This window comes from Xenopus tropicalis, chromosome 2 (assembly GCF_000004195.4).
Source record: "Xenopus tropicalis strain Nigerian chromosome 2, UCB_Xtro_10.0, whole genome shotgun sequence".
Lineage (NCBI taxonomy): Eukaryota > Metazoa > Chordata > Amphibia > Anura > Pipidae > Xenopus > Xenopus tropicalis.
Window position 1 is genome coordinate 132,723,401 of NC_030678.2, and position 19,160 is coordinate 132,742,560.

At 37.5% G+C, this 19,160-nt stretch overlaps 1 protein-coding gene across 4 annotated transcripts in view; it reads left to right on the forward strand.

Moving 5' to 3' along the window:
* The window catches only part of dgkh (diacylglycerol kinase, eta), a 144,155-nt gene that overhangs the window by 92,196 nt on the left and 32,799 nt on the right, over positions 1–19,160 (forward strand). For all 4 annotated transcript variants that reach the window (XM_004911834.4, XM_012957746.3, XM_012957745.3 and 1 more), the window contains 13 exons: positions 429–533; positions 1,293–1,425; positions 4,107–4,213; positions 5,662–5,787; positions 6,054–6,156; positions 6,873–7,035; positions 10,593–10,701; positions 11,273–11,412; positions 12,409–12,496; positions 13,890–13,981; positions 14,180–14,279; positions 15,485–15,764; positions 18,165–18,296. In XM_004911834.4, the coding sequence (XP_004911891.1) occupies positions 429–533; positions 1,293–1,425; positions 4,107–4,213; positions 5,662–5,787; positions 6,054–6,156; positions 6,873–7,035; positions 10,593–10,701; positions 11,273–11,412; positions 12,409–12,496; positions 13,890–13,981; positions 14,180–14,279; positions 15,485–15,764; positions 18,165–18,296 (1,678 nt within the window). The remainder of the gene's footprint in view (positions 1–428; positions 534–1,292; positions 1,426–4,106; positions 4,214–5,661; positions 5,788–6,053; positions 6,157–6,872; positions 7,036–10,592; positions 10,702–11,272; positions 11,413–12,408; positions 12,497–13,889; positions 13,982–14,179; positions 14,280–15,484; positions 15,765–18,164; positions 18,297–19,160) is intronic.

Below are 19,160 nucleotides of genomic sequence, written 5' to 3' on the forward strand. Positions count from 1 at the left end.
TGAGTTGCAGTTTAGACAGGTCAACCTCTGTTCATAGGCATTGACTGCAGATGGCCTTGAAACAGTTGAATTGTGTGTACTTTATTTATGTTTATAAATATAATTCTGATGGAATCTGGAACTATTACAGTGTGTCCCAAATTGTGGAAACTAGGTTAAAGAATATGGAACTGTTTTCTATTCTCTGCAGACAACATCTGCTGGGTAGAGAAAGTGAGATGGGAGATGTAAGTGTACTTTCTCTCTCTGTCGCTCTAATTTTTTTTTCCCATCAAGTCAGTCTGCAGAGCTTAAACGATTACGCAGCATTAGAGAGCATCTCATCAGTGTGAATGGAGAACTCTCCCTGGAAATGCATGTAGTCTTTACTCTCCCCTACTGCCACTCTGTGTTCTCACTTTTAAGCATCACATCTCTTCTTTCCTCAGATAATCACCCCTTTCAGAAGGCTTATATTGTGTGCTGAGAACAGAAAAGAAATGGAGGATTGGATCAGTTCACTAAAGTCTGTCCAGTCAAGAGAGCATTATGAGGTAGGTACTCTGAATAACTCATTATATTGACAAAAAATAAGGAAGATTGCAAATTGCAAATTATTGGTCATGTCTTTTTGTTTTTGTGTGGTTTTTTTTTTCTTCTTTTTTTACTTTTCTCCCTCCATTCTTGGGCAGAAACTTTGCAAATGTATTTGTCTCTGCTTTAGCAATGCATGGAAAATGGATGCCTTGCAGTTAATCTGCTTTTAATGCATTTCCTTAAATGATAATGTGCATTAATATATGCACCCAGCTACAGAAATGCAGTTTCTGCTATATTTAGAAATGTGCTGAAATAATGCTGGAACATAGAAATGTCAGTAGGGTTTTGATAGGTTTCATTACGGTTTTTCAAATTCAGATATTTTGTAATATGGAAATAAGAAACCACCCATAGATATTTCTTTATATAAAATATGTTACCTGCATGCCTTAAACTTTGTAAAGTTATTGTTAATATTGTATTTATTCTCTTAATATAAACTACAGTCCACACCTCTCTAAGAAAACTATTTTATTTGTAGTCTGTTTTCCATCATAATGTTTTTTTTTACTTTCATTTTATTCATTTATAACGTAAGTTGTATTCAGTATTGTTATTGCTCTTTTTTCTCTTATTTTAAATGAATCTCTTTAGGAAATATCATGCCTAGCATCCATGTGGTTAATATTATTTATTATGTTGTATATGTAAATTGTATGCAGTTTTCGTGTTCACTCAACTGCCACATTTTGTCTCAACTTTTTTCTCATTAGACCGCACAGTTTAATGTGGAACATTTCTCAGGGATGCATAACTGGTATGCATGTTCCCATGCCCGACCCACCTTCTGTAATGTGTGCAGAGAAAGCCTTTCTGGGGTTACCTCACATGGCCTTTCTTGTGAAGGTATGTGTTTAGTTTTTGCATTATTGAAGCTAAAAAAATGTTTCTAAAATTTTTGTGAAGCAAAGTGGTACCCGAATAATGTATATCCCAAACTAGTTTCAAATGTAAAATTATCAGTCACTGGTCCATCACACATTTTGTGATTTACATGGTAAAAAATATGTAACTAGCTTGCATCCTAGACTAACAAGACAACATAATTGCACCAGATGGTAAAGAAAAGTGTTTGTGCCGGGGCTTTGCTCCAGCACACAAATATTTGTGCAGATTTTGAACCTGTGTGTATTTTTCCAAAAAATACTGACCGTTTTATGATGGAGGATCTGAGGTCAGCAATATAGGCTGTAGAACCAGGGAATACCTTGTGCCATGTGATCACAAAGGTAATTTCAGTAATGATAGCATATCTGCACATTCCAAGGCATTTCCATACTTAAATGAACTCCTAATAAAAGGGGCGTCTAATGACCCAACCAAAGCAAATCTGCAACCAGTGATGTCTGTGTTGTGCAAGCTAAGATGTATTCTGAACCTCCAAAAGTCTATTCCAATTCCAAGCTGGTGAATCGCGATACTGATTCTGGACACTGAAAAGTGTCCTGCAGGGGTGCACTGTCACAGTTTAGACAATTTCACAGCAATGGCATACATCAAACATCAGGGCGAATCCCATAATGGAGGTGGGGAGGATTTTTTATTGGGCAGGGATTATGGTTCCCATAATTTTTTAAGAATATCTTTTTGCAAGGAACAACAGGGCTGCAGATTTTTTTTATGTAGGAGACAGCTGGATCAAGGGTAATGGGCTTTCCATCCAGCGGTTTTAGACTGCTAGTATGAAGGAGTACAAAATAATTTTTGACTCACTGTTGGACTCGCAGGTTATTCTGTACTCTGTTGTAAGGTTATGGGTCCATCTGAGTATTCTATCGCTAGATTGAAACATTCTGCTATTGTGGATGTGTACAATATTCAGGGAAGATCTCCTGCTGTAAAAGTATCTGCTCACTCCACTAGGGCCATTTGGTCATCCTGAGTGTGCCAGAAGCTGACCTCAGGGAGCAATTATGTAAGGCAGCAACCTGCTTTTCTACCCACACGTTCAACGGTTGTATGTTATTGATGTCCTAGAATCACAGGATTCTTGGTTTGGCAGAAAGGTACTGTAAACGGTGGTTCTTCTTCCACCCACTGGATTTGTGAACACCTTGGGAAGTGGCTTTAGAATGTCCCCATGGTAATATTCTAACTTGGTATGTCCACCAGTGAAAGGCAGAGAAGAGGCGATTTTTATTAATCACTGTTACATCCTTATCTAGGGTGCACAGGCTTTCCCCTCAAGCGGAACTCATCACAACTTCCTTGTAGGTTGTGGCTTAGTTCCTGATTTCCAGTTCTATCTAACTGAAGCACTCTGTCTCTGCCATTGGCTTTTTTATCAACTGGGGAGGTATTTGTTTCTATTGTGTCTTGACCTCTGAAGAGAGAAAATGGGGATTAAAGCAATGATCTCTGTGCCCCCTTTTTGGAAAGTATACACTTTTATGAATTTCGGCTCTCAAATTCAGTACAGCTTTTTGTCATGGCTGTACTTGGGTGTTTTACTATTGAGTGCTATCCTAATATCTACCACCAGAGAGCATATTTCGCAATTCAGCTGTCAAGGAGCGATTTTCTTGATACATGCCCATTGTTCTGATGATTGGTTGTTGGGGGTGACATCACTTCAACTTGCAGTGCAGCAGTAAAGAGTGACTAAAGGCTATCGGAGCAAAAGTCACATGGCTGTGGGCAATTGGGAAACTAACTGTATGTCTAGCCCAGTTCTGTATTCATGGACAAAGAGCACCACCAATCCACTAGAAAGTTTTAATAGCCAGTGTTGTATATGGCATATTATCCACTACAACTCTAATGCCCAATTTCCTTTTTATTTATTTGTAATGCCTTTCTTCAGTATACTTTTCTACTGTAGATCTGTACAGATCTATAATTGCCAGGTTAAGACCGCAAACCTTTTTAAATATTGGAATTATACAAGCTTTCCTCCAAGCCACTCGTGGCATATCAGATGACAGGGTATCTGAGAAAATCAGATATATTGACCTGGCTTAAACTTAAGCTCTGTGAGTATCTGTATTCTGTATTACTCTACAGTTCCTGTAACTCTGGCTATTCAAGTGTATATACTAAATCCAGGCTCAAAAATTGTGATTTGTTTTCCATTTACCTTAAAAAGAACATATGTATATGGTCATGTTTGAAGCTTTGAAAGGACACTTATCTATTTAAAATGCAAGTCTTAACCTTACTCACCTCAAGCCTTATTGGTTGTAAGACTAGGCCCTCCATCTTCTGCTTTATGTGCTTTTTTTGTAGTACAAGTCTCTACAGAGTAAGTGCAAACTTTGAATGACTTACTCTTACTGTCTTTATTATGCCTTAGCTCGCTCAGTTCTTTTCACAATCCCTGGAGTTTTTCAGGACAACATTCAATATCTAGGGAAGATGTAATGTTATGATTTTGACTGGTTATCATGTCTCCAGTAGATGATTGTGTAGGCCCCTCTATCAGTAATCAAGTTACTTGGGAATTAGGATTTCCTTGTGAGGCATAGAGTTTATTTGCACTTTCAATTTGTACATCAAAATGGCACTCAATGTTCTCTGTTTCCCTCCAGTCTGCAAATTCAAAGCTCATAAAAGATGTGCAGTTAGAGCAACAAACAACTGCAAGTGGACCACCCTGGCTTCAATCGGCAAAGATATTATTGAGGATGAGGATGGTGTGAGTATTAAACCTATCTTGTGCAATTTTAATAATGTACCTATTTCTTCAAATCCAAACAAAGTATGATCTTCTGTAACTTACAGCAGAACTTTCATAGTGTCACACTAGCCTCAATGTTTGTGGGACAAGTTGCGTCTGCCCTAAAAGTGATATGTGAATGCTGCCATCGTACATATGTATATGATGTGTATATCCCAATTTCATGAAAATGGTATAGAGCCAAGCTAGGTTACAAGAAGTCTTATTTCTGTTAAGTGCTTCATTTACTCATTGGTTTAATGTACTTTTTTTTAGCATTCCTTTTTTATTGAGCTGGGTTGAGGGAAAAAGGGGGGAAGGGTTGAGTCATATTTATTTATCATAGAAGGGCATACAGCATGAAATTAAATTTACTGTTTATTTGTTACATAGTCATTATCAGTTTTTTATTGCCCCACAATGCAGTTTTTGGTACAGTTCTTTTGCAATTCTCTAAAATGAATGTACAGTTTTTTTAAATCTGGTGATAGTGTGAGGGCTCATGTATGTCCACACTTTCCCCACAGTCAGTTTTGCATAAGACCACTTTCATTATAGGTACTTGTACCTTGGATTTCCATATAGTTGTGCTCGCTGACACTCATTCTCGCCTTCCTTTCCGAATTGAGCACTGCTGCACCTATTGACGCAGGGGAGCCCTGGAGCTATTGCCACCTCTGGACCAGGCTGTAGCTCCAGGGTTCCCTCGGTGCCCCGCATCAGTCCCCACAATTCATTTGCACGGAGAGAATAGTACGCACATGTTAGTTGCACAGTGAGCACTGTAAATGTTGGAAGGCATATGTTAAAAATATTCACCACAAGGACGCCCGATTTGTGACGAAGCTCACATGCAGTTGCATCAGTTTTTGCGGATCAGACATAATTGTGGTAAGCTAAGCACAACTGAGTCAAGAGTTGTGCCCCTTTGCAACCTCAGTGATACCATAATTCTGGGCAAAAACACTGCATTGTGGCAAAAGAAACATGACAGTTGAGTTCAAAATTGCACTTTTCTCACTGCACTTCTGAATGTACATTGTTTCCCTATTATAAAATGCAGTAAACTCTGAACAAACCCCTGAAGAAATATCCCATATCTCTTCTTTCTACCTCTGCATTTTTGAGTAACAAAGGATACTTTTTAATAAGAAGTGATATAAATTCTTTAACTGTTTTTCAGTCCTCATTTAACTATTTCCATCATTCAACAAAAGGAGGTTTGCATAATCTGTTCTCCTATTTGCTCTTCCCACTAATTTTTTTAAAATTATTATCTTGTACTGCGTGTACTTCGAAATTTCGTTTGATGCTCTCAATTTAATGATTTAATTGCAAGGATTAAGCAAGATTAATACTATCTAATTCTCTTTTCAGTATGATTGGCTCTGTCTGATATTTGTATTCTGACCATGTTTCCTTCTCAGATAGCAATGCCTCACCAGTGGCTAGAGGGTAATCTGCCTGTTAGTGCCAAATGTGCTGTTTGTGACAAAACCTGTGGCAGCGTATTACGTCTGCAGGACTGGAGGTGCCTTTGGTGTAAAGCAATGGTGAGAATAAGAACTGTAAAATATCTCAAACTCTCAAAATAAGCTCCTTTTTTAAGGAAAGTGTGAATCGAAAGACTGCAGTATGTAGGATTAAATTTGATAGCCGCTTTGTAAGTGTAGTGGATGTTGGCTGTTTTAAAGCAGTAAATCTTGCAAGGCTTGTTTCATTAGGTGTAAATGTATTAAAATGCAAAGGTAACACAAATTGAATTGGGCTTTATTTGCTGCCCTTCTAATATTGCAAATTTGATGCCTATTATTTTAAGGTGCACACAGCATGCAAGGACCAGTATCCTCGAAAGTGTCCATTGGGCCAGTGCAAAGTCTCCATCATACCTCCAACGGCACTCAACAGTATCGACTCTGATGGTTTGTGCTTGAAGGATAATTGTATTTAATTTTTGGGATATACATTTGGTTAGCCATTTGCATTGAAGGATATATTAAGTATTTTTGAGTGAATGCAAACATAAATTATGAAAAGTGGGTTTAGGGCTGTCATTTTCTGCTTATGCATTTTTATGAAGCTGATCTGCAGAGAACTCACATTTTGGCTCAGAATTATGTTTCCATATGCTATTAATGAAAGGAAACCTCAAAAGTTGTTTTGGTTGCTCAGTGTTAAATCATTTTCTTGTGCAGGTACACGTATGGGATCCGTTATTTGGAAACCCGTTATCCAGAAAGCTCAATTACGGGAAGGCCACTTAAGTCCATTAAAAGCATATCATTCTAACTTTTAAAAATGAATCCCTTTTTTCTGTTATAATAAAACAATGCCTTGTACTTCATTCTGACTAAGATATGATTAATCCTTATTGGAGTTAGAACAATCCTATTGGGTTTAATGTTTAAATGATTTTTTAGTAGACTTAAGGTCCGGAGATCCTAATTATGTAAAATGATTAATGGCCTGCAAATAGTGCGTCTACTTACTTTTTTTTTCCTGCCACACCTAGATGTGGCTGACTTTTTATGGCTCAGTTTGTTACCTGCAGGAAGGGCACCTCTTTGATTATGATATCAAATAATGTTAAAATGTGCAATATATTCATTAAGTCAATATGTTTTGAATGCATTTGCAGGGTTTTGGAAAGCAACATGCCCACCTTCCTGTGCCAGCCCACTTCTAGTTTTTGTCAATTCCAAAAGCGGAGACAATCAGGGGGTCAAGTTTCTACGGAGGTTCAAACAGTTACTTAATCCTGCTCAGGTGTTCGACTTAATGAATGGAGGACCCCATCTAGGGTAAGGCTTAGCATATCCCACTGCTGAATTACAACTTCAGCTTTACTTTTTCTTTGTGTTCATGTTTAGTGTTCATGTTTGTGTTCATGTTTATATTTATATATATATATATATAATATTTCAATCCAAATGGTGTCCGCACTCCAAGGCTCAATATTCTGCGGGGTGCATAGCCAAAATTATGTCTGTATAGAAAATAATTATCTGTGGCCAGCACACCCTTCAATGTTTCATCAAAAAATTTTTTATTGTAGATATATTGTTAAAACCAACGTTTCGGTCCTTATTAGGACCTTTCTCAAGGATAAAAAAACAATAGTTGGTTTTAACAATATATCTACAATAAAAAAAATTTTGATGATATATAGATATAAGAAAAATTGACGACACTCACAGGAATTGTACGCATAGGAGACATCAGATCAATAAATGGAACTTTCCTCAGGGACAACAACCTGAGGAAAGTTCCTGTTGGAACTGAAACGTCGGACTGAATAAACCTCACTTCCATTTATTGATCTGATGTCTCCTATGCGTACAATTCCTGTGAGTGTCGTCAATTTTTCTTATATCTACATGTGTAACCCTGCACAGGCACCCAGGTAGTATCTCAGACTTTTTGGTGTGCAGCTTATTTTTTTTTTTTTTTTTTCTCTCTCTCTCTCTCTCCCTCTCTCCTCTCTCCTCTCTCCTCTCTCCTCTCTCCTCTCTCCTCTCTCCTCTCTCCTCTCTCCTCTCTCCTCTCTCCTCTCTCCTCTCTCCTCTCTCCTCTCTCCTCTCTTCTCTCTTCTCTCTTCTCTCTTCTCTCTTCTCTCTCCTCTCTCTCCTCTCTCTCCTCTCTCTCTCTCTACAAAAAACAAATGCCCTCGGTGCAAAATGTGCAGGTCATCACCATAGTAACCCATGTACACAAATAGCATGTAACAATACACAAAATAAGTGAGAAATCAAATGGGCATAATTACATATATAGCTAGTTACTGGATGAAACCGCAGACAAAACCAAATGAAACAAATAAGATACGTGTAGCCGATGTTCATAGTGAAAGTATCGAATTAGATAGGAAACAGTGTTGCAGAGCAGTGAAATAAGAGAGCTCCCGACAGAAGCAGGTACAGCTTACCATTTAGAAGTAACCAGAGAAATAGGACAATTAGTGACTTACTAAGAGGCGGTGGGGGATCTGCCGTTCTTAGCAAAGAGAGATCGCTGCTATGCATAAGAGTTACTGCCGCCCGACACGCTATCATTGTCACAGTGATAAGTGACGTCATCATGTGGAGTCAGAAACAACGCCGCTGCTATGGCAGCGGCTGAAGCTGAACTGAACGGGGGGACTATCGCACCTTATATATATATATATATATATATATATATATATATATATATATATATATATATATATATATATATATATATATATATATATATATATATATATATATATATATATATATATAATAGAAAATAATTATCTGTGGCCAGCACACCCTTCAATGCTTTATCAAAAATTTATTGAAAATATATTGTTAAAACCGACTTTTCGGTCCTCATTAGGACCTTTCTCAAGGATAAAAAAACACATCACTTTTATATATATATCAAAGTCATAGGGAGCAGGCGCTCCCGTAAAAGTAAAAAATGAGAGAACCTGGGTGCAGTATCAACAAATAGTATAAATTTAGGCTGATGAGGTCAGTAAACACCCACATCAGTGTACATATATAAAAATAAACAAAAATAATGCAATGTTGTTTATTTTTATATATGTACACTGATTTGGGTGTTTACTGGCCACTAACAGAGTGATGTCATCAGCATGAATTTGGCACCAGATTGGGTTTATCAGAGGATTCTTGTGTGTGTTTAATCACTTTGAAAAGGCTGTGGAAGCAGCTGAAACGTTAGATGGACATTGTGTAATAAATAACCTTTATTTTTTCACTAAGACCTGTGAGTGCGGCATATATATCATATATATATATATATATGATATAAAAGGACAGAGAGCCGCATGCACAAGGACTTAGCGATTAGTGAAAAAATTTATTTGAAAAAAAAAATTATATATATATATACATATACATACACATGTAGAATTTCCAGCTGCTACAGCTACACAAAATATATTTACTCAAAATATTCACATGGTCACCTCTTTAAAATTCTGCAATATATAAAAATACATGAAGTTTCTTTTTGAACAGGTCACTAATATCATTAATATATATTTTCTAAGGTCAATTTTGGCACAAAATGATTAAACTGCCTCTGTTTGCCTATGTGTAGTAGAGTGTCTTAAGCCTAAAAACTGTCTATAGTAATAGTGTCAGGTGCCTGACGAGGCTTTTGGATAAACCATACCATGCCCCATTGCCCTTAGGCTAATACCACACGTGGTGTATATATGTTAGTTTGCTAATCTGCCCATACTTTGCAAAACTAGCAGAAATAGCTGTACGTCAACAATTCTTGCTGCAGCTGTCTATTCAACATCTTTAAAAAGATGTTAGTGGACATTGTGTGCCGTTGAAGGAACCTATATTTTGGGAAGGATTCACTGTGTTTATATGTATGTGTATATACATATATGTGTATATATATATATATATATATATATATATATATATTATAGTAAGGATTTCAGGTAGTTGGACCATGGTCTCACTGTGGAAAAGACCTTTGGGTGCACTTTCACACATTTCAAAGTAGAGGCACAGATGGTCCAGTTCAATATAACTGGTCTTTGGCCAGTTTAATTAAGGCTTTTCCAAGGAGAGAAGCAAAACAAAATAGAAAAAAAAGAAATACAGAAAACAGCAAATCCTAAGCCTGTCCAGCTCTACCTAATACACAAATCATTTTCTCTCTCTAACCCAGGACAAGGGCCCTGTGCCCCAATCCCTTACAAAGCAAGCCACTTGCACAAATAAGTTTTCAGACTTACAGGGATGTAAGATCACTCAAAACAGCAGCTCCTACTTTCACCAAGGTTCTCTCTCTCTTAGGCTGATGTCAGACGTGGCGCATTCTCGGCAAGCCGACAAACGCTTGCCGAGAATACGCCCCGCCACTGTAAACGCATCCTACCTGTGCCTGCACCGAAATACACATAAAAAGACTTTGCATTCTCTCGCATTTTTATGCGTATATCTGCTACATGTGCCTGGACCCGAGCATATCTCATTCATTCGGGTGCAGGCACAAGTAGGATGCGTTTACAGTAGCGGAGCGCCTCACACTGAAAATCCTAGCTCATTTTCTTAGGGAGCCAACACCTGCGCAGCTGCAGTCTAATCACCTTGCAGCTACCTGTCTGGGAACCCAATTCACCTGGAGCGGCCTACTGGAATGGAATGGAATTTCAAAAACGGACAGCACACACCTTTAAAGTGCAAAAAGTATATTATATGAAAAAATTACATCATAGTCTTACTGTATACATGGAAGCGACGTTTCAAGTCCGTTATATGGTGCGTTTTATACTTTGCGACTGTATTTAGCACTAATCACTTTCTTTTGATTTATTTGGGATTTTTTTTTTTTTTTTTTGTAGTTTACGTTTGTTTCAGAAGTTTGACAATTTCCGGATCCTTGTTTGTGGTGGAGATGGAAGTGTTGGTTGGGTTTTATCGGAGATTGATAAGCTAAGTTTACATAAACAGGTGGGTGTATGTTAAGGTGGCCATACACAAAGCAATGGTCACACAAAAGATTTTTCCCACCAAAATATATACCCCTTAACCTGTGTGTAGTAATAAGCTGCAGGCATGGGATCTATTATCCTGAATGCTTGGGACCTAGGGTTTCCCAGATAAGGGATCTTTACGTAATTTGGATCACCATAACTTAAATCTGCTAAAAATCATTTAAACATTAAATAAACCCCATAGATTTGTTTTGCCTCCAATATGGATTTAAGCAGCTTAGTTACCATCAAGTACATAGTAATATTTTATTATTACAAAGAAAAAAAATACTTTATAAAAATTAGAATAAAAACAATTCACTTAAAATAGACTCTGTGGGAGATGAACTTCCTGTAATTTGGAGGTTTCTGGATAGACACTGTAAAACCCTGAAACATCAATTTTGCATGTTATTTCATTGCTGATGTAGTAGGGTAAGAGTGGTAATAACTCCTAACTACATTTCTAAGGCTGTTATAATAATATAATGCTTTTAGAAAATTCTCTCTGGGAAAAAATATTATGTCGGTTATATTATGTGTTTTAGTGTCAACTGGGCGTACTTCCACTGGGTACTGGAAATGACTTGGCTCGTGTGCTAGGTTGGGGTGCTTCTTGTGATGATGATACTCAGCTGCCTCAAATTCTGGAAAAGTTGGAACGTGCTAGCACAAAAATGCTGGATAGGTAAGGCTATTTGGCTTTTGTTTAGATCCTAAATAAAGAAAACATACAAAACCAACCAATATCTTACCATATGTAAATGCTCCAGCTCTTTGATACTATTGGAAAGATACAAGCTGTATTATATACAATGTACAGTCTGTGAAAGTTTTGTCTGACACACTGATGCATTTTCAAGCAAAAATAATGATCTCAAGCTGCTCAACTAACCAACAGCAGATTTGAAAATATTTTATATACATATTTAGCCACAGATAACAGGCTCAACTACTCTTCACCTGCAGTTTTTGGGCAGGTGGAGAGAAGCAGAGCCAATACTCTGTATGTTTAATGTACGCACTCTTTTATTGTACAGCACTATGAAATCTGTAAGTATTGATAATACTGTTTAAATACAATACTGTAGATAACTGCCAAAGTAAAGGAAATGGTGGCACAAACACATGCAAGGAGTGTCACTAATTATGTGACTTTTGAAGGTAAATGGTTGCACCAGGACTTTTTAGTGGCTTCATGGCAAAGGGGGTGAATACATATGCACATGCCAATTTTCCCTTTTTATTTTTTTTTATATATATGTTTCTCATTTTACTTCACCAACTTAGACTATTTTGTGCAGATCCATCACATAAAATAAAAAGAAAAAAAAAAAGAAACTAAAATTACAGGTTGGAATTTAACATGAAAAATGAATACTTTAGCAAAGCACTGTATGAATGAAGGGTGACATCCTTACACCAACCATTTGGGTTTTTGCTGTGCTACCACCATTAATGTGGGTATTCTCTTAAAAGCTCTTGTGATAACATAGGTGTGGTTTGATGTGGGTGGGTGGGTTTAAAAAAAGGGGAGTGGTCAAAAGTGTCTTCCATTATTGGCCCTCCACCATGTAGGCCAGAAAAATTCCATTATTGTACCAATAGCATGTGTGCACAAATGGCTGATGTGGCTAATGGACAACTTAGATGACTCATCATTGCATACTTCTTATAATTTTAGATGGAGTATTATGTCATATGAACTTAAATTGCCAACAAAGCCTTCTATATCTCCTTTATCTCCAGAGGAGGAATCTGAAGAGTGTCAAGTAGGTTCCTGTTTGTTCTCTTTGCATTTCAGAAAGCAAATAGCTATGGGTAATGTTACATTATCTACAAGTTTGTAAAGTGGCCATACACAAGCAGATGCTTTGGCAACTTATCTGCCCATGTATAGGACCCTTCGACAGCTCTACCCAACCGACATCTGACTGAAAATCGGCCAGATGTCAATTGGGCAAGTTTCCAGATTGTACTGCTGGATTGAGGACTACTTTGGCTTGTTGATCATGTTGATGGAAGCGCATGGAATTAGAGAAAAACAAAAGCAAAACTAGTGCAATACGTACAAAACTTTCTTTGTGACTAAAACGCTAAAAGATTTTTAGCGTTCTAATTTGGTGCTTTTTGTTGTGTCTGATATACTGCTTCACACTGTAAGTATCCTGCATTGTGCAGGGGCTTTATTTTATATATTAAATGATTTTATACTATTTTCGATTCCTCTTCATTCCATATACTCTGAGGACTAAGGATGCACTGCAATCAATAGCCGAATTGACTTCTCTACATGCTCTTATTTTAATTAAATCTGGTGAGCATTTACTTTGGACACATCGTGTGGGTGTGATACACTGCATTGGGCTGATATATAAGCACTTTTGATTGTTCGATTCACTTAATATATTTGCACATTTTGCACCAAATTAGAACGCTAAAAATCTTTTAGCGTTTTAGTCACAAAGAAAGTTTTGTACGTATTGCACTAGTTTTGCTTTTGTTTTTCTCTAATTCCATGCGCTTCCATCAACACGATTACACTCATCTGAGACCCATCTAAAAAGGGAGGGCAGCACACGATCACACAGTTTCTACTATACTGAAGATTTGGTTTCAAAGAACTCCACCAAGAAGCGCTGAGTATTTGGGGGACCACCCTATTAACTGTTACTTTGGCTTGTTGATGCAGTCCTCATCCCCAATGACCTGTATCCCCTAGGGCTAAACAGTTGGATCAGATTGATACACGGGCCGATTAGCTGCCGAATCGGTCTAAGGGACTGATATCGGCAGCTAGAATCGGCCTGTGTATGGGGACCTTTAGTTGCATATACTACATTACATGATAAGAGCACTAGTCCATCTTTGCTTGTATTATACAATCCTTTGCACAGGATATAGTGAATGGCATACAAAAGATTGTATGTAAACACATTCTTCGGTAATTTTCTTCTTGCCTTCCCCCCCACTACATTTCACCCACATTTTCTAAAACTTACACACTAGGCCTTAATGTATTGGAAAAAACTTTGGCCTAGAGACACTAACCTTTGATTGTGACAGTGATGCTGTGAAGGGATACCTTCCAGCTTGTCTAAAGATTGTGCCCAGTTTTTGAAGTCAAGTCTCTTAAACTCTGTAATTTTCAGTTTTCTTTTTTAGTTTCAGATATCTGCATATGAGGATTCAGTGGCTACTCATCTTGCAAAGATTCTAAATTCAGACAAGCATTCAGTAGTGATTTCCTCTGCTAAGTGAGTCTCTAATTCATACCAATTTGTCATACAGTTAGCATTGTTTTAATAACAGCAGCAGCCTTCCTGAGAATGGACAGAAAATGCTAGTGGTCACGACCAATCCTATATGTTCATGCTGTTTTTCTTTTCTGATCATTGGCAGCTAAATGACATAAATATACTGTTATCCACATAAGAGCCTTGTGTTTTTTAAAGGGTTTTATGTGAAACTGTAAAGGACTTTGTTGCAAAAGTCGGGAAGGCTTATGAGAAACCAATGGAAAATGCAGAGGAAGCTGAATCAATGGCTGTAAAGGTAAGTGTTTTGTTGTAGTGTTCTGTTTAACAAAGTCAATCGAAAGTATTGTACATCACATATTCAATCATAAAGGAGCATCTAAAGCCCCACAAATGTGAGAAGTGCTAAAAAAAACTTATGTACCCTTATTTTATGTACCTTTGAAGAGGTATGGCTCCAGACTTTGTTTTGCTCCGTACCTCACAAAGACTTGTGCATGACATTTAGGTAAATGTGAGTTTGTTCAGATCAGCACTTGAGCACCTATGGCAGTGCTGCCAACAAAAAGAAAGTGGCCAGCCAAGGCTTGGCCACCCGTGATGTGGCAAATTGAATACATCTGGTTGTCCAAAAAAAAAAAAAACACAGGGTAAAGAGTTATTGCCAGCAGCTTACAATACATTTAAGCCTATGGTTAAGTTCCATAGAGCTGATCTATGAGTGGAGGCATAGGTAGTTTGTGCTATGTCTACTAGCCTTTTAAGGATATAGCAGTTTTACTGAATTGACCACTGCTTGGATGTTGCCCACTTAGAGGAAATTAGACTTGCTAGAAATAGCAGCTACAGGAAGCTGCAAAAACAGAGCCCCTTGATTAGCAGTAAATACATGCAGAACCCTGTGTTAAAGGAGATGTAAATGTTAAAAAAAAAACAAATCATATATTTAGCCTTAGACTACTATTCTCTACACTTTACACTACCTTAATTTTTAATATAAGACTACCTTAATCCACCGTGTCCAGCACTCCCCCCTGGTGCTTTGCAGTCACATGTGCCATGTTTGAAAGTCTTCAGAAGGAGCAGAAGCCCCCACCCTCCTGGAAAAAAAAGCCTGCTCATACACAGGCTGGCTCCTGCTGCCTCCAGGCATGTGCAGAAGGGGCTCTCCACTCCAACAAGTTGTTGGTGTAGTGAGAGACCTGAACAGGAAGTTGGGGCGGAACAAGGAAGGAGTGGAATAGAGCAGAATGTAACTCGGCAACCAGGTAAGAAAGAACAGAGGGACAAAGGCAGGCAATCTGGGAAGCTGTTTAGAGTAATTTTATTAATAGAAAAAAAGGTTTACTTATTCTTTAAAGAAAATAATAGCATCATTCCAGAGAAATCATTTTGTATTGCATAGAGATTGGTTTGGAGTCTGACAGAGTCTTTTGTTATTATATAACAATGTTTTGTATATTCCTAGAGGAAAAAGATGGTAATGGAATTATTTTATTTTAGTGTTCAACTCTGAATGAAAAATTGGACCTGCTGCTTCAGACTCTGCATGCAGAATCTCAGGCTGCTCCATTGCTGGCACATTCCACCCCCCCTATTGTGGAAGAAGAAGTTGAGGAAGAGTTTTCCAGTGAAGAATCCCTGTCTGAAAGTAGAGAACAGTTAGCTGACAGCATACCAAAGTCTTCCAGCCAAAGGCTCTTCAAACCAAGAGAGCAACTCATGCTGCGGGCTAACAGCCTGAAAAAAGCTGTCAGGCAGATAATAGAGCAAGCTGAGAAAGGTGGGAATCTTCTTTTAAACTGTGTACTGTAAAAACAATATCATTTAGAAGCAGCAATCCTTTAATTCTGTCAAAGTAGCATTGTTAAAGGACCAGTAATATTAAGAAGTCAAAATATTTTATTTACATTTAAGGCCAAAGTCACACAGAGTATTGGCTCTGCTTCTCTCCACCTGCCTAAAAACTGCAGGTGAAGAGTAGTTGAGCCTGTTATCTGTGGCTAAATATGTATATAAAATATTTTCACTTCTCAGTGTTACTGATCCTTTAACATCCAAGCAGGTATTCTCCGCTTCATGTAGATGCACTCAGGCCAAAGCTATCCCTGTCAGTACAGCTACACAGAGCTGCAGAAGAGTGAATCCGCTTCTCTCTACTTGCCTACAAAATGCAGGCGGATAGAAGCAGATCCAATGCTCTGTGTGACTTTCGACTAAAGTTTGTTCTGTTCGGCCACCACCTACATATTAACTATTTATTGGCAACAAATACCCTATTTTATATAACAGACATACAATTTTTGTAGTCTGTAATCCTGTAACGAACCATAATGGATATTTGACTCCTGTGCATCTTCCTGTGTAAGAACTCATTGTGTTCAGTGCAGCTGTTATCTGATTTATAAACCCGTGCCTTTTCTTCTTTTATGTAAACTATAGTGTATAGTGTTTCTGAAGCAAACACAAGTTTCTACCAGTAAAAATGTAGTGTATGTGATACTTAGCGCTATTGGTGATTTGTCTTTGGTGTAAATCTTCTGTCAATTGTTGAACGTTGTTGCTTGCAGCTTTTTCTTAAACCCCCCCCCTTTGAATAGGCCTCAAATGTGCTCATAGGAAATGCAGTGGAAGTAAATACAGCAAAAAACAATATAGTGTAATAAGTTCTACGATTGTATTAAAACACCATCAATGTAAGTTGTGAAGTACCAACCATAATCAAGTGAAAAAAGTAAGTGTCCTCCACCGGCTCAATTTGGTAAGTATACACACTCACCAGACCAAGATTTATATATGCCAAACAAACAAGGATGAGTGTTAATTGTAGTAATGGCCAGAGCCTCAAAACTTAAAAAGGCAAGAGAGAATAGAAAAAGCATAATACCATTTATTAAAAAACAATCCTGCACAATACAGGCTACTCACACTGTTCAGATGTATAGGGCCACACACTTCTGCTTCATTTGTATGTCTCCTTGAGACCAAGAGCATTACTACATTTTCTATTATTATTGTCCTGGTCCCATACTTTAGAAGGTGCCAGCATATTACGCAAGGTTTTAGGCTTCTTAAAATGAACTTGTGGTTTCGATATAAAAGATACTCCCAATACCAGATCTGCTGACAATACATTATAGGCAGTTGTGTTATATTTGGTGTAAAAATTAAATCTGTGGGAGACGTGTTTAGATGAAGATCTTTTATATAAAAATTGCTCCCTATCAGTATTTAGGGCTACATCCTTAGCCTCCTTCAACCAAGTTTTCTTATACCCCTTCTCTAAAAACCTGTTTTCTAGGATGGAACATTTCCAAATATGTCTGGGGAAATTTCTTTTAACCCTCAAAAATTGGCCCTTGGGAATGTTCCTAATACGCTCCACATGGTGACTACTGGACGCATATAACAAACCATTCCTATCCGTTGCTTTCCCAAAAAAATCAATAAATCAATCAATCTTATTACCCTCACTTAAACAGAGTTAGATCTTTAGCAGTAAACTGAAGATTGTGCATATTCATATTAATGTGTTTAGTAAAGTTGTCATATTTAAATAACTTGGTCTGGTGAGTGTGCATACTTACCGAAGTGAGCCAGTGGACACTTAGTTTTTTGTTTTGTTTTTTCCCCCCCCACTTTTTTACACTTGATTATGGTTGGCACTTAACACCTTACATTGATGGTGTTTTAATATAATTGTTTAGAACTTATTACACTATATATTTTTTTGTTGTATTTACTTTTATGCGCTTCCACTGCATTTCCTATAGGCACAAGTTTTTACCAGTGCAGGACAACAGCACATATTTAAATGCACATAAAACACATTTTTCCTTGGTATTACTGTTCTTTTAAAAAATGACACTGATGCTACATAAACATTTTCTATTGCTCTGGTCACTGTTTATTTTTTTTTTTGTATTTTGAAAGAATGTTTTGTATGGGCTCTTTAATCAGGTTTATGAACCATTCTTGTCCATTTTATATACAGGCAGTCTGCTGTAGTTTGAGATACTGAAAATAAGAGTGTTATAGATGTTTATTCAGGGTGACTAAAATAAACAGTCCTGTTTGTGTCCATGTACAAAATTGCATTCCATTTTATGTGCACATGAAAACATTTGTTAGTGAATATTGATACTTGGGGTTCTAATAAATGTTACTCTTGCTTACTTCTTAGTGGTAGATGAGCAGAATGCACACACTGAGGAACAAGAAAACCAGTCTCCTGAGGAATACAGAAAGGAGTTGGAGGAATCTAAAGAGGAAGAAAAAGATGAAGACACAAAAGAATCTGAATTTCAGGAGTCTGGTAACTAAATTATAAGTCAATCAATTTAGAAATGTAATACAGAAACAACCTGCAACCTGTGCTCCCTCTAAACTGTGTTATCAGCACATTTTTTTTCAATGTTACCGAACACCTTTTTACAATTTAATACAATTAGTTAATCTTTATTAGTAACCATAACACTTGAAATGATTTGCATTATTCCCATACAAAGCTGTCGATCAATTAGCTGCTTAGGTATGAATGTTGGCATAAGATTGGCTGTCTGGACCTCATCTGCTAGATGGCTATGTATATTTGGTTTGCTTCACATTTCTGCTGTACAAGCCTGGCAGAAAATATATCATGTTTAAAGTCAAAACGTAAACACTGCCATGTTTAGACATTATGATCAAAGTAGTCACTGCTTGTGCTTGGGATGCTTGGCTACCTTGACTTCAAGCCCAATAAAAATCTCATCCTAGTAGGAGAAATCATCCACAAGATCCTTCCTCTGGTGCAGTACAAAGAACACTTATCCCCATGGCACAGGGGATATATGCTACTGTGTTTATCAGCTGGTAAGGAAGCATTCAAATGTGACAGTACAGCCTGTTATTTAGTTGAGAATAGAATGTGCCTGTCACTAGCGTTAACCTTTAACCTCCACTTGCCTGTAGCAGCCCTTGTAAACTTCCCTTACTGCTTATTGCAGAACTTGAAAAGAAAATCAGTATGTATTTGCATGGTTAGCCAATGACTGGGAGTGCTGCTACTCCATAAGTGTATTAAAATGATGTCAGGTACATGAAATATGAAATCATTTGTATTCGATAAGACGGTTGATTTCTAGCAGAGCAAAATGCAAATAGGTTATTTTTACTTCAGCTTAGCACATGGATTCCC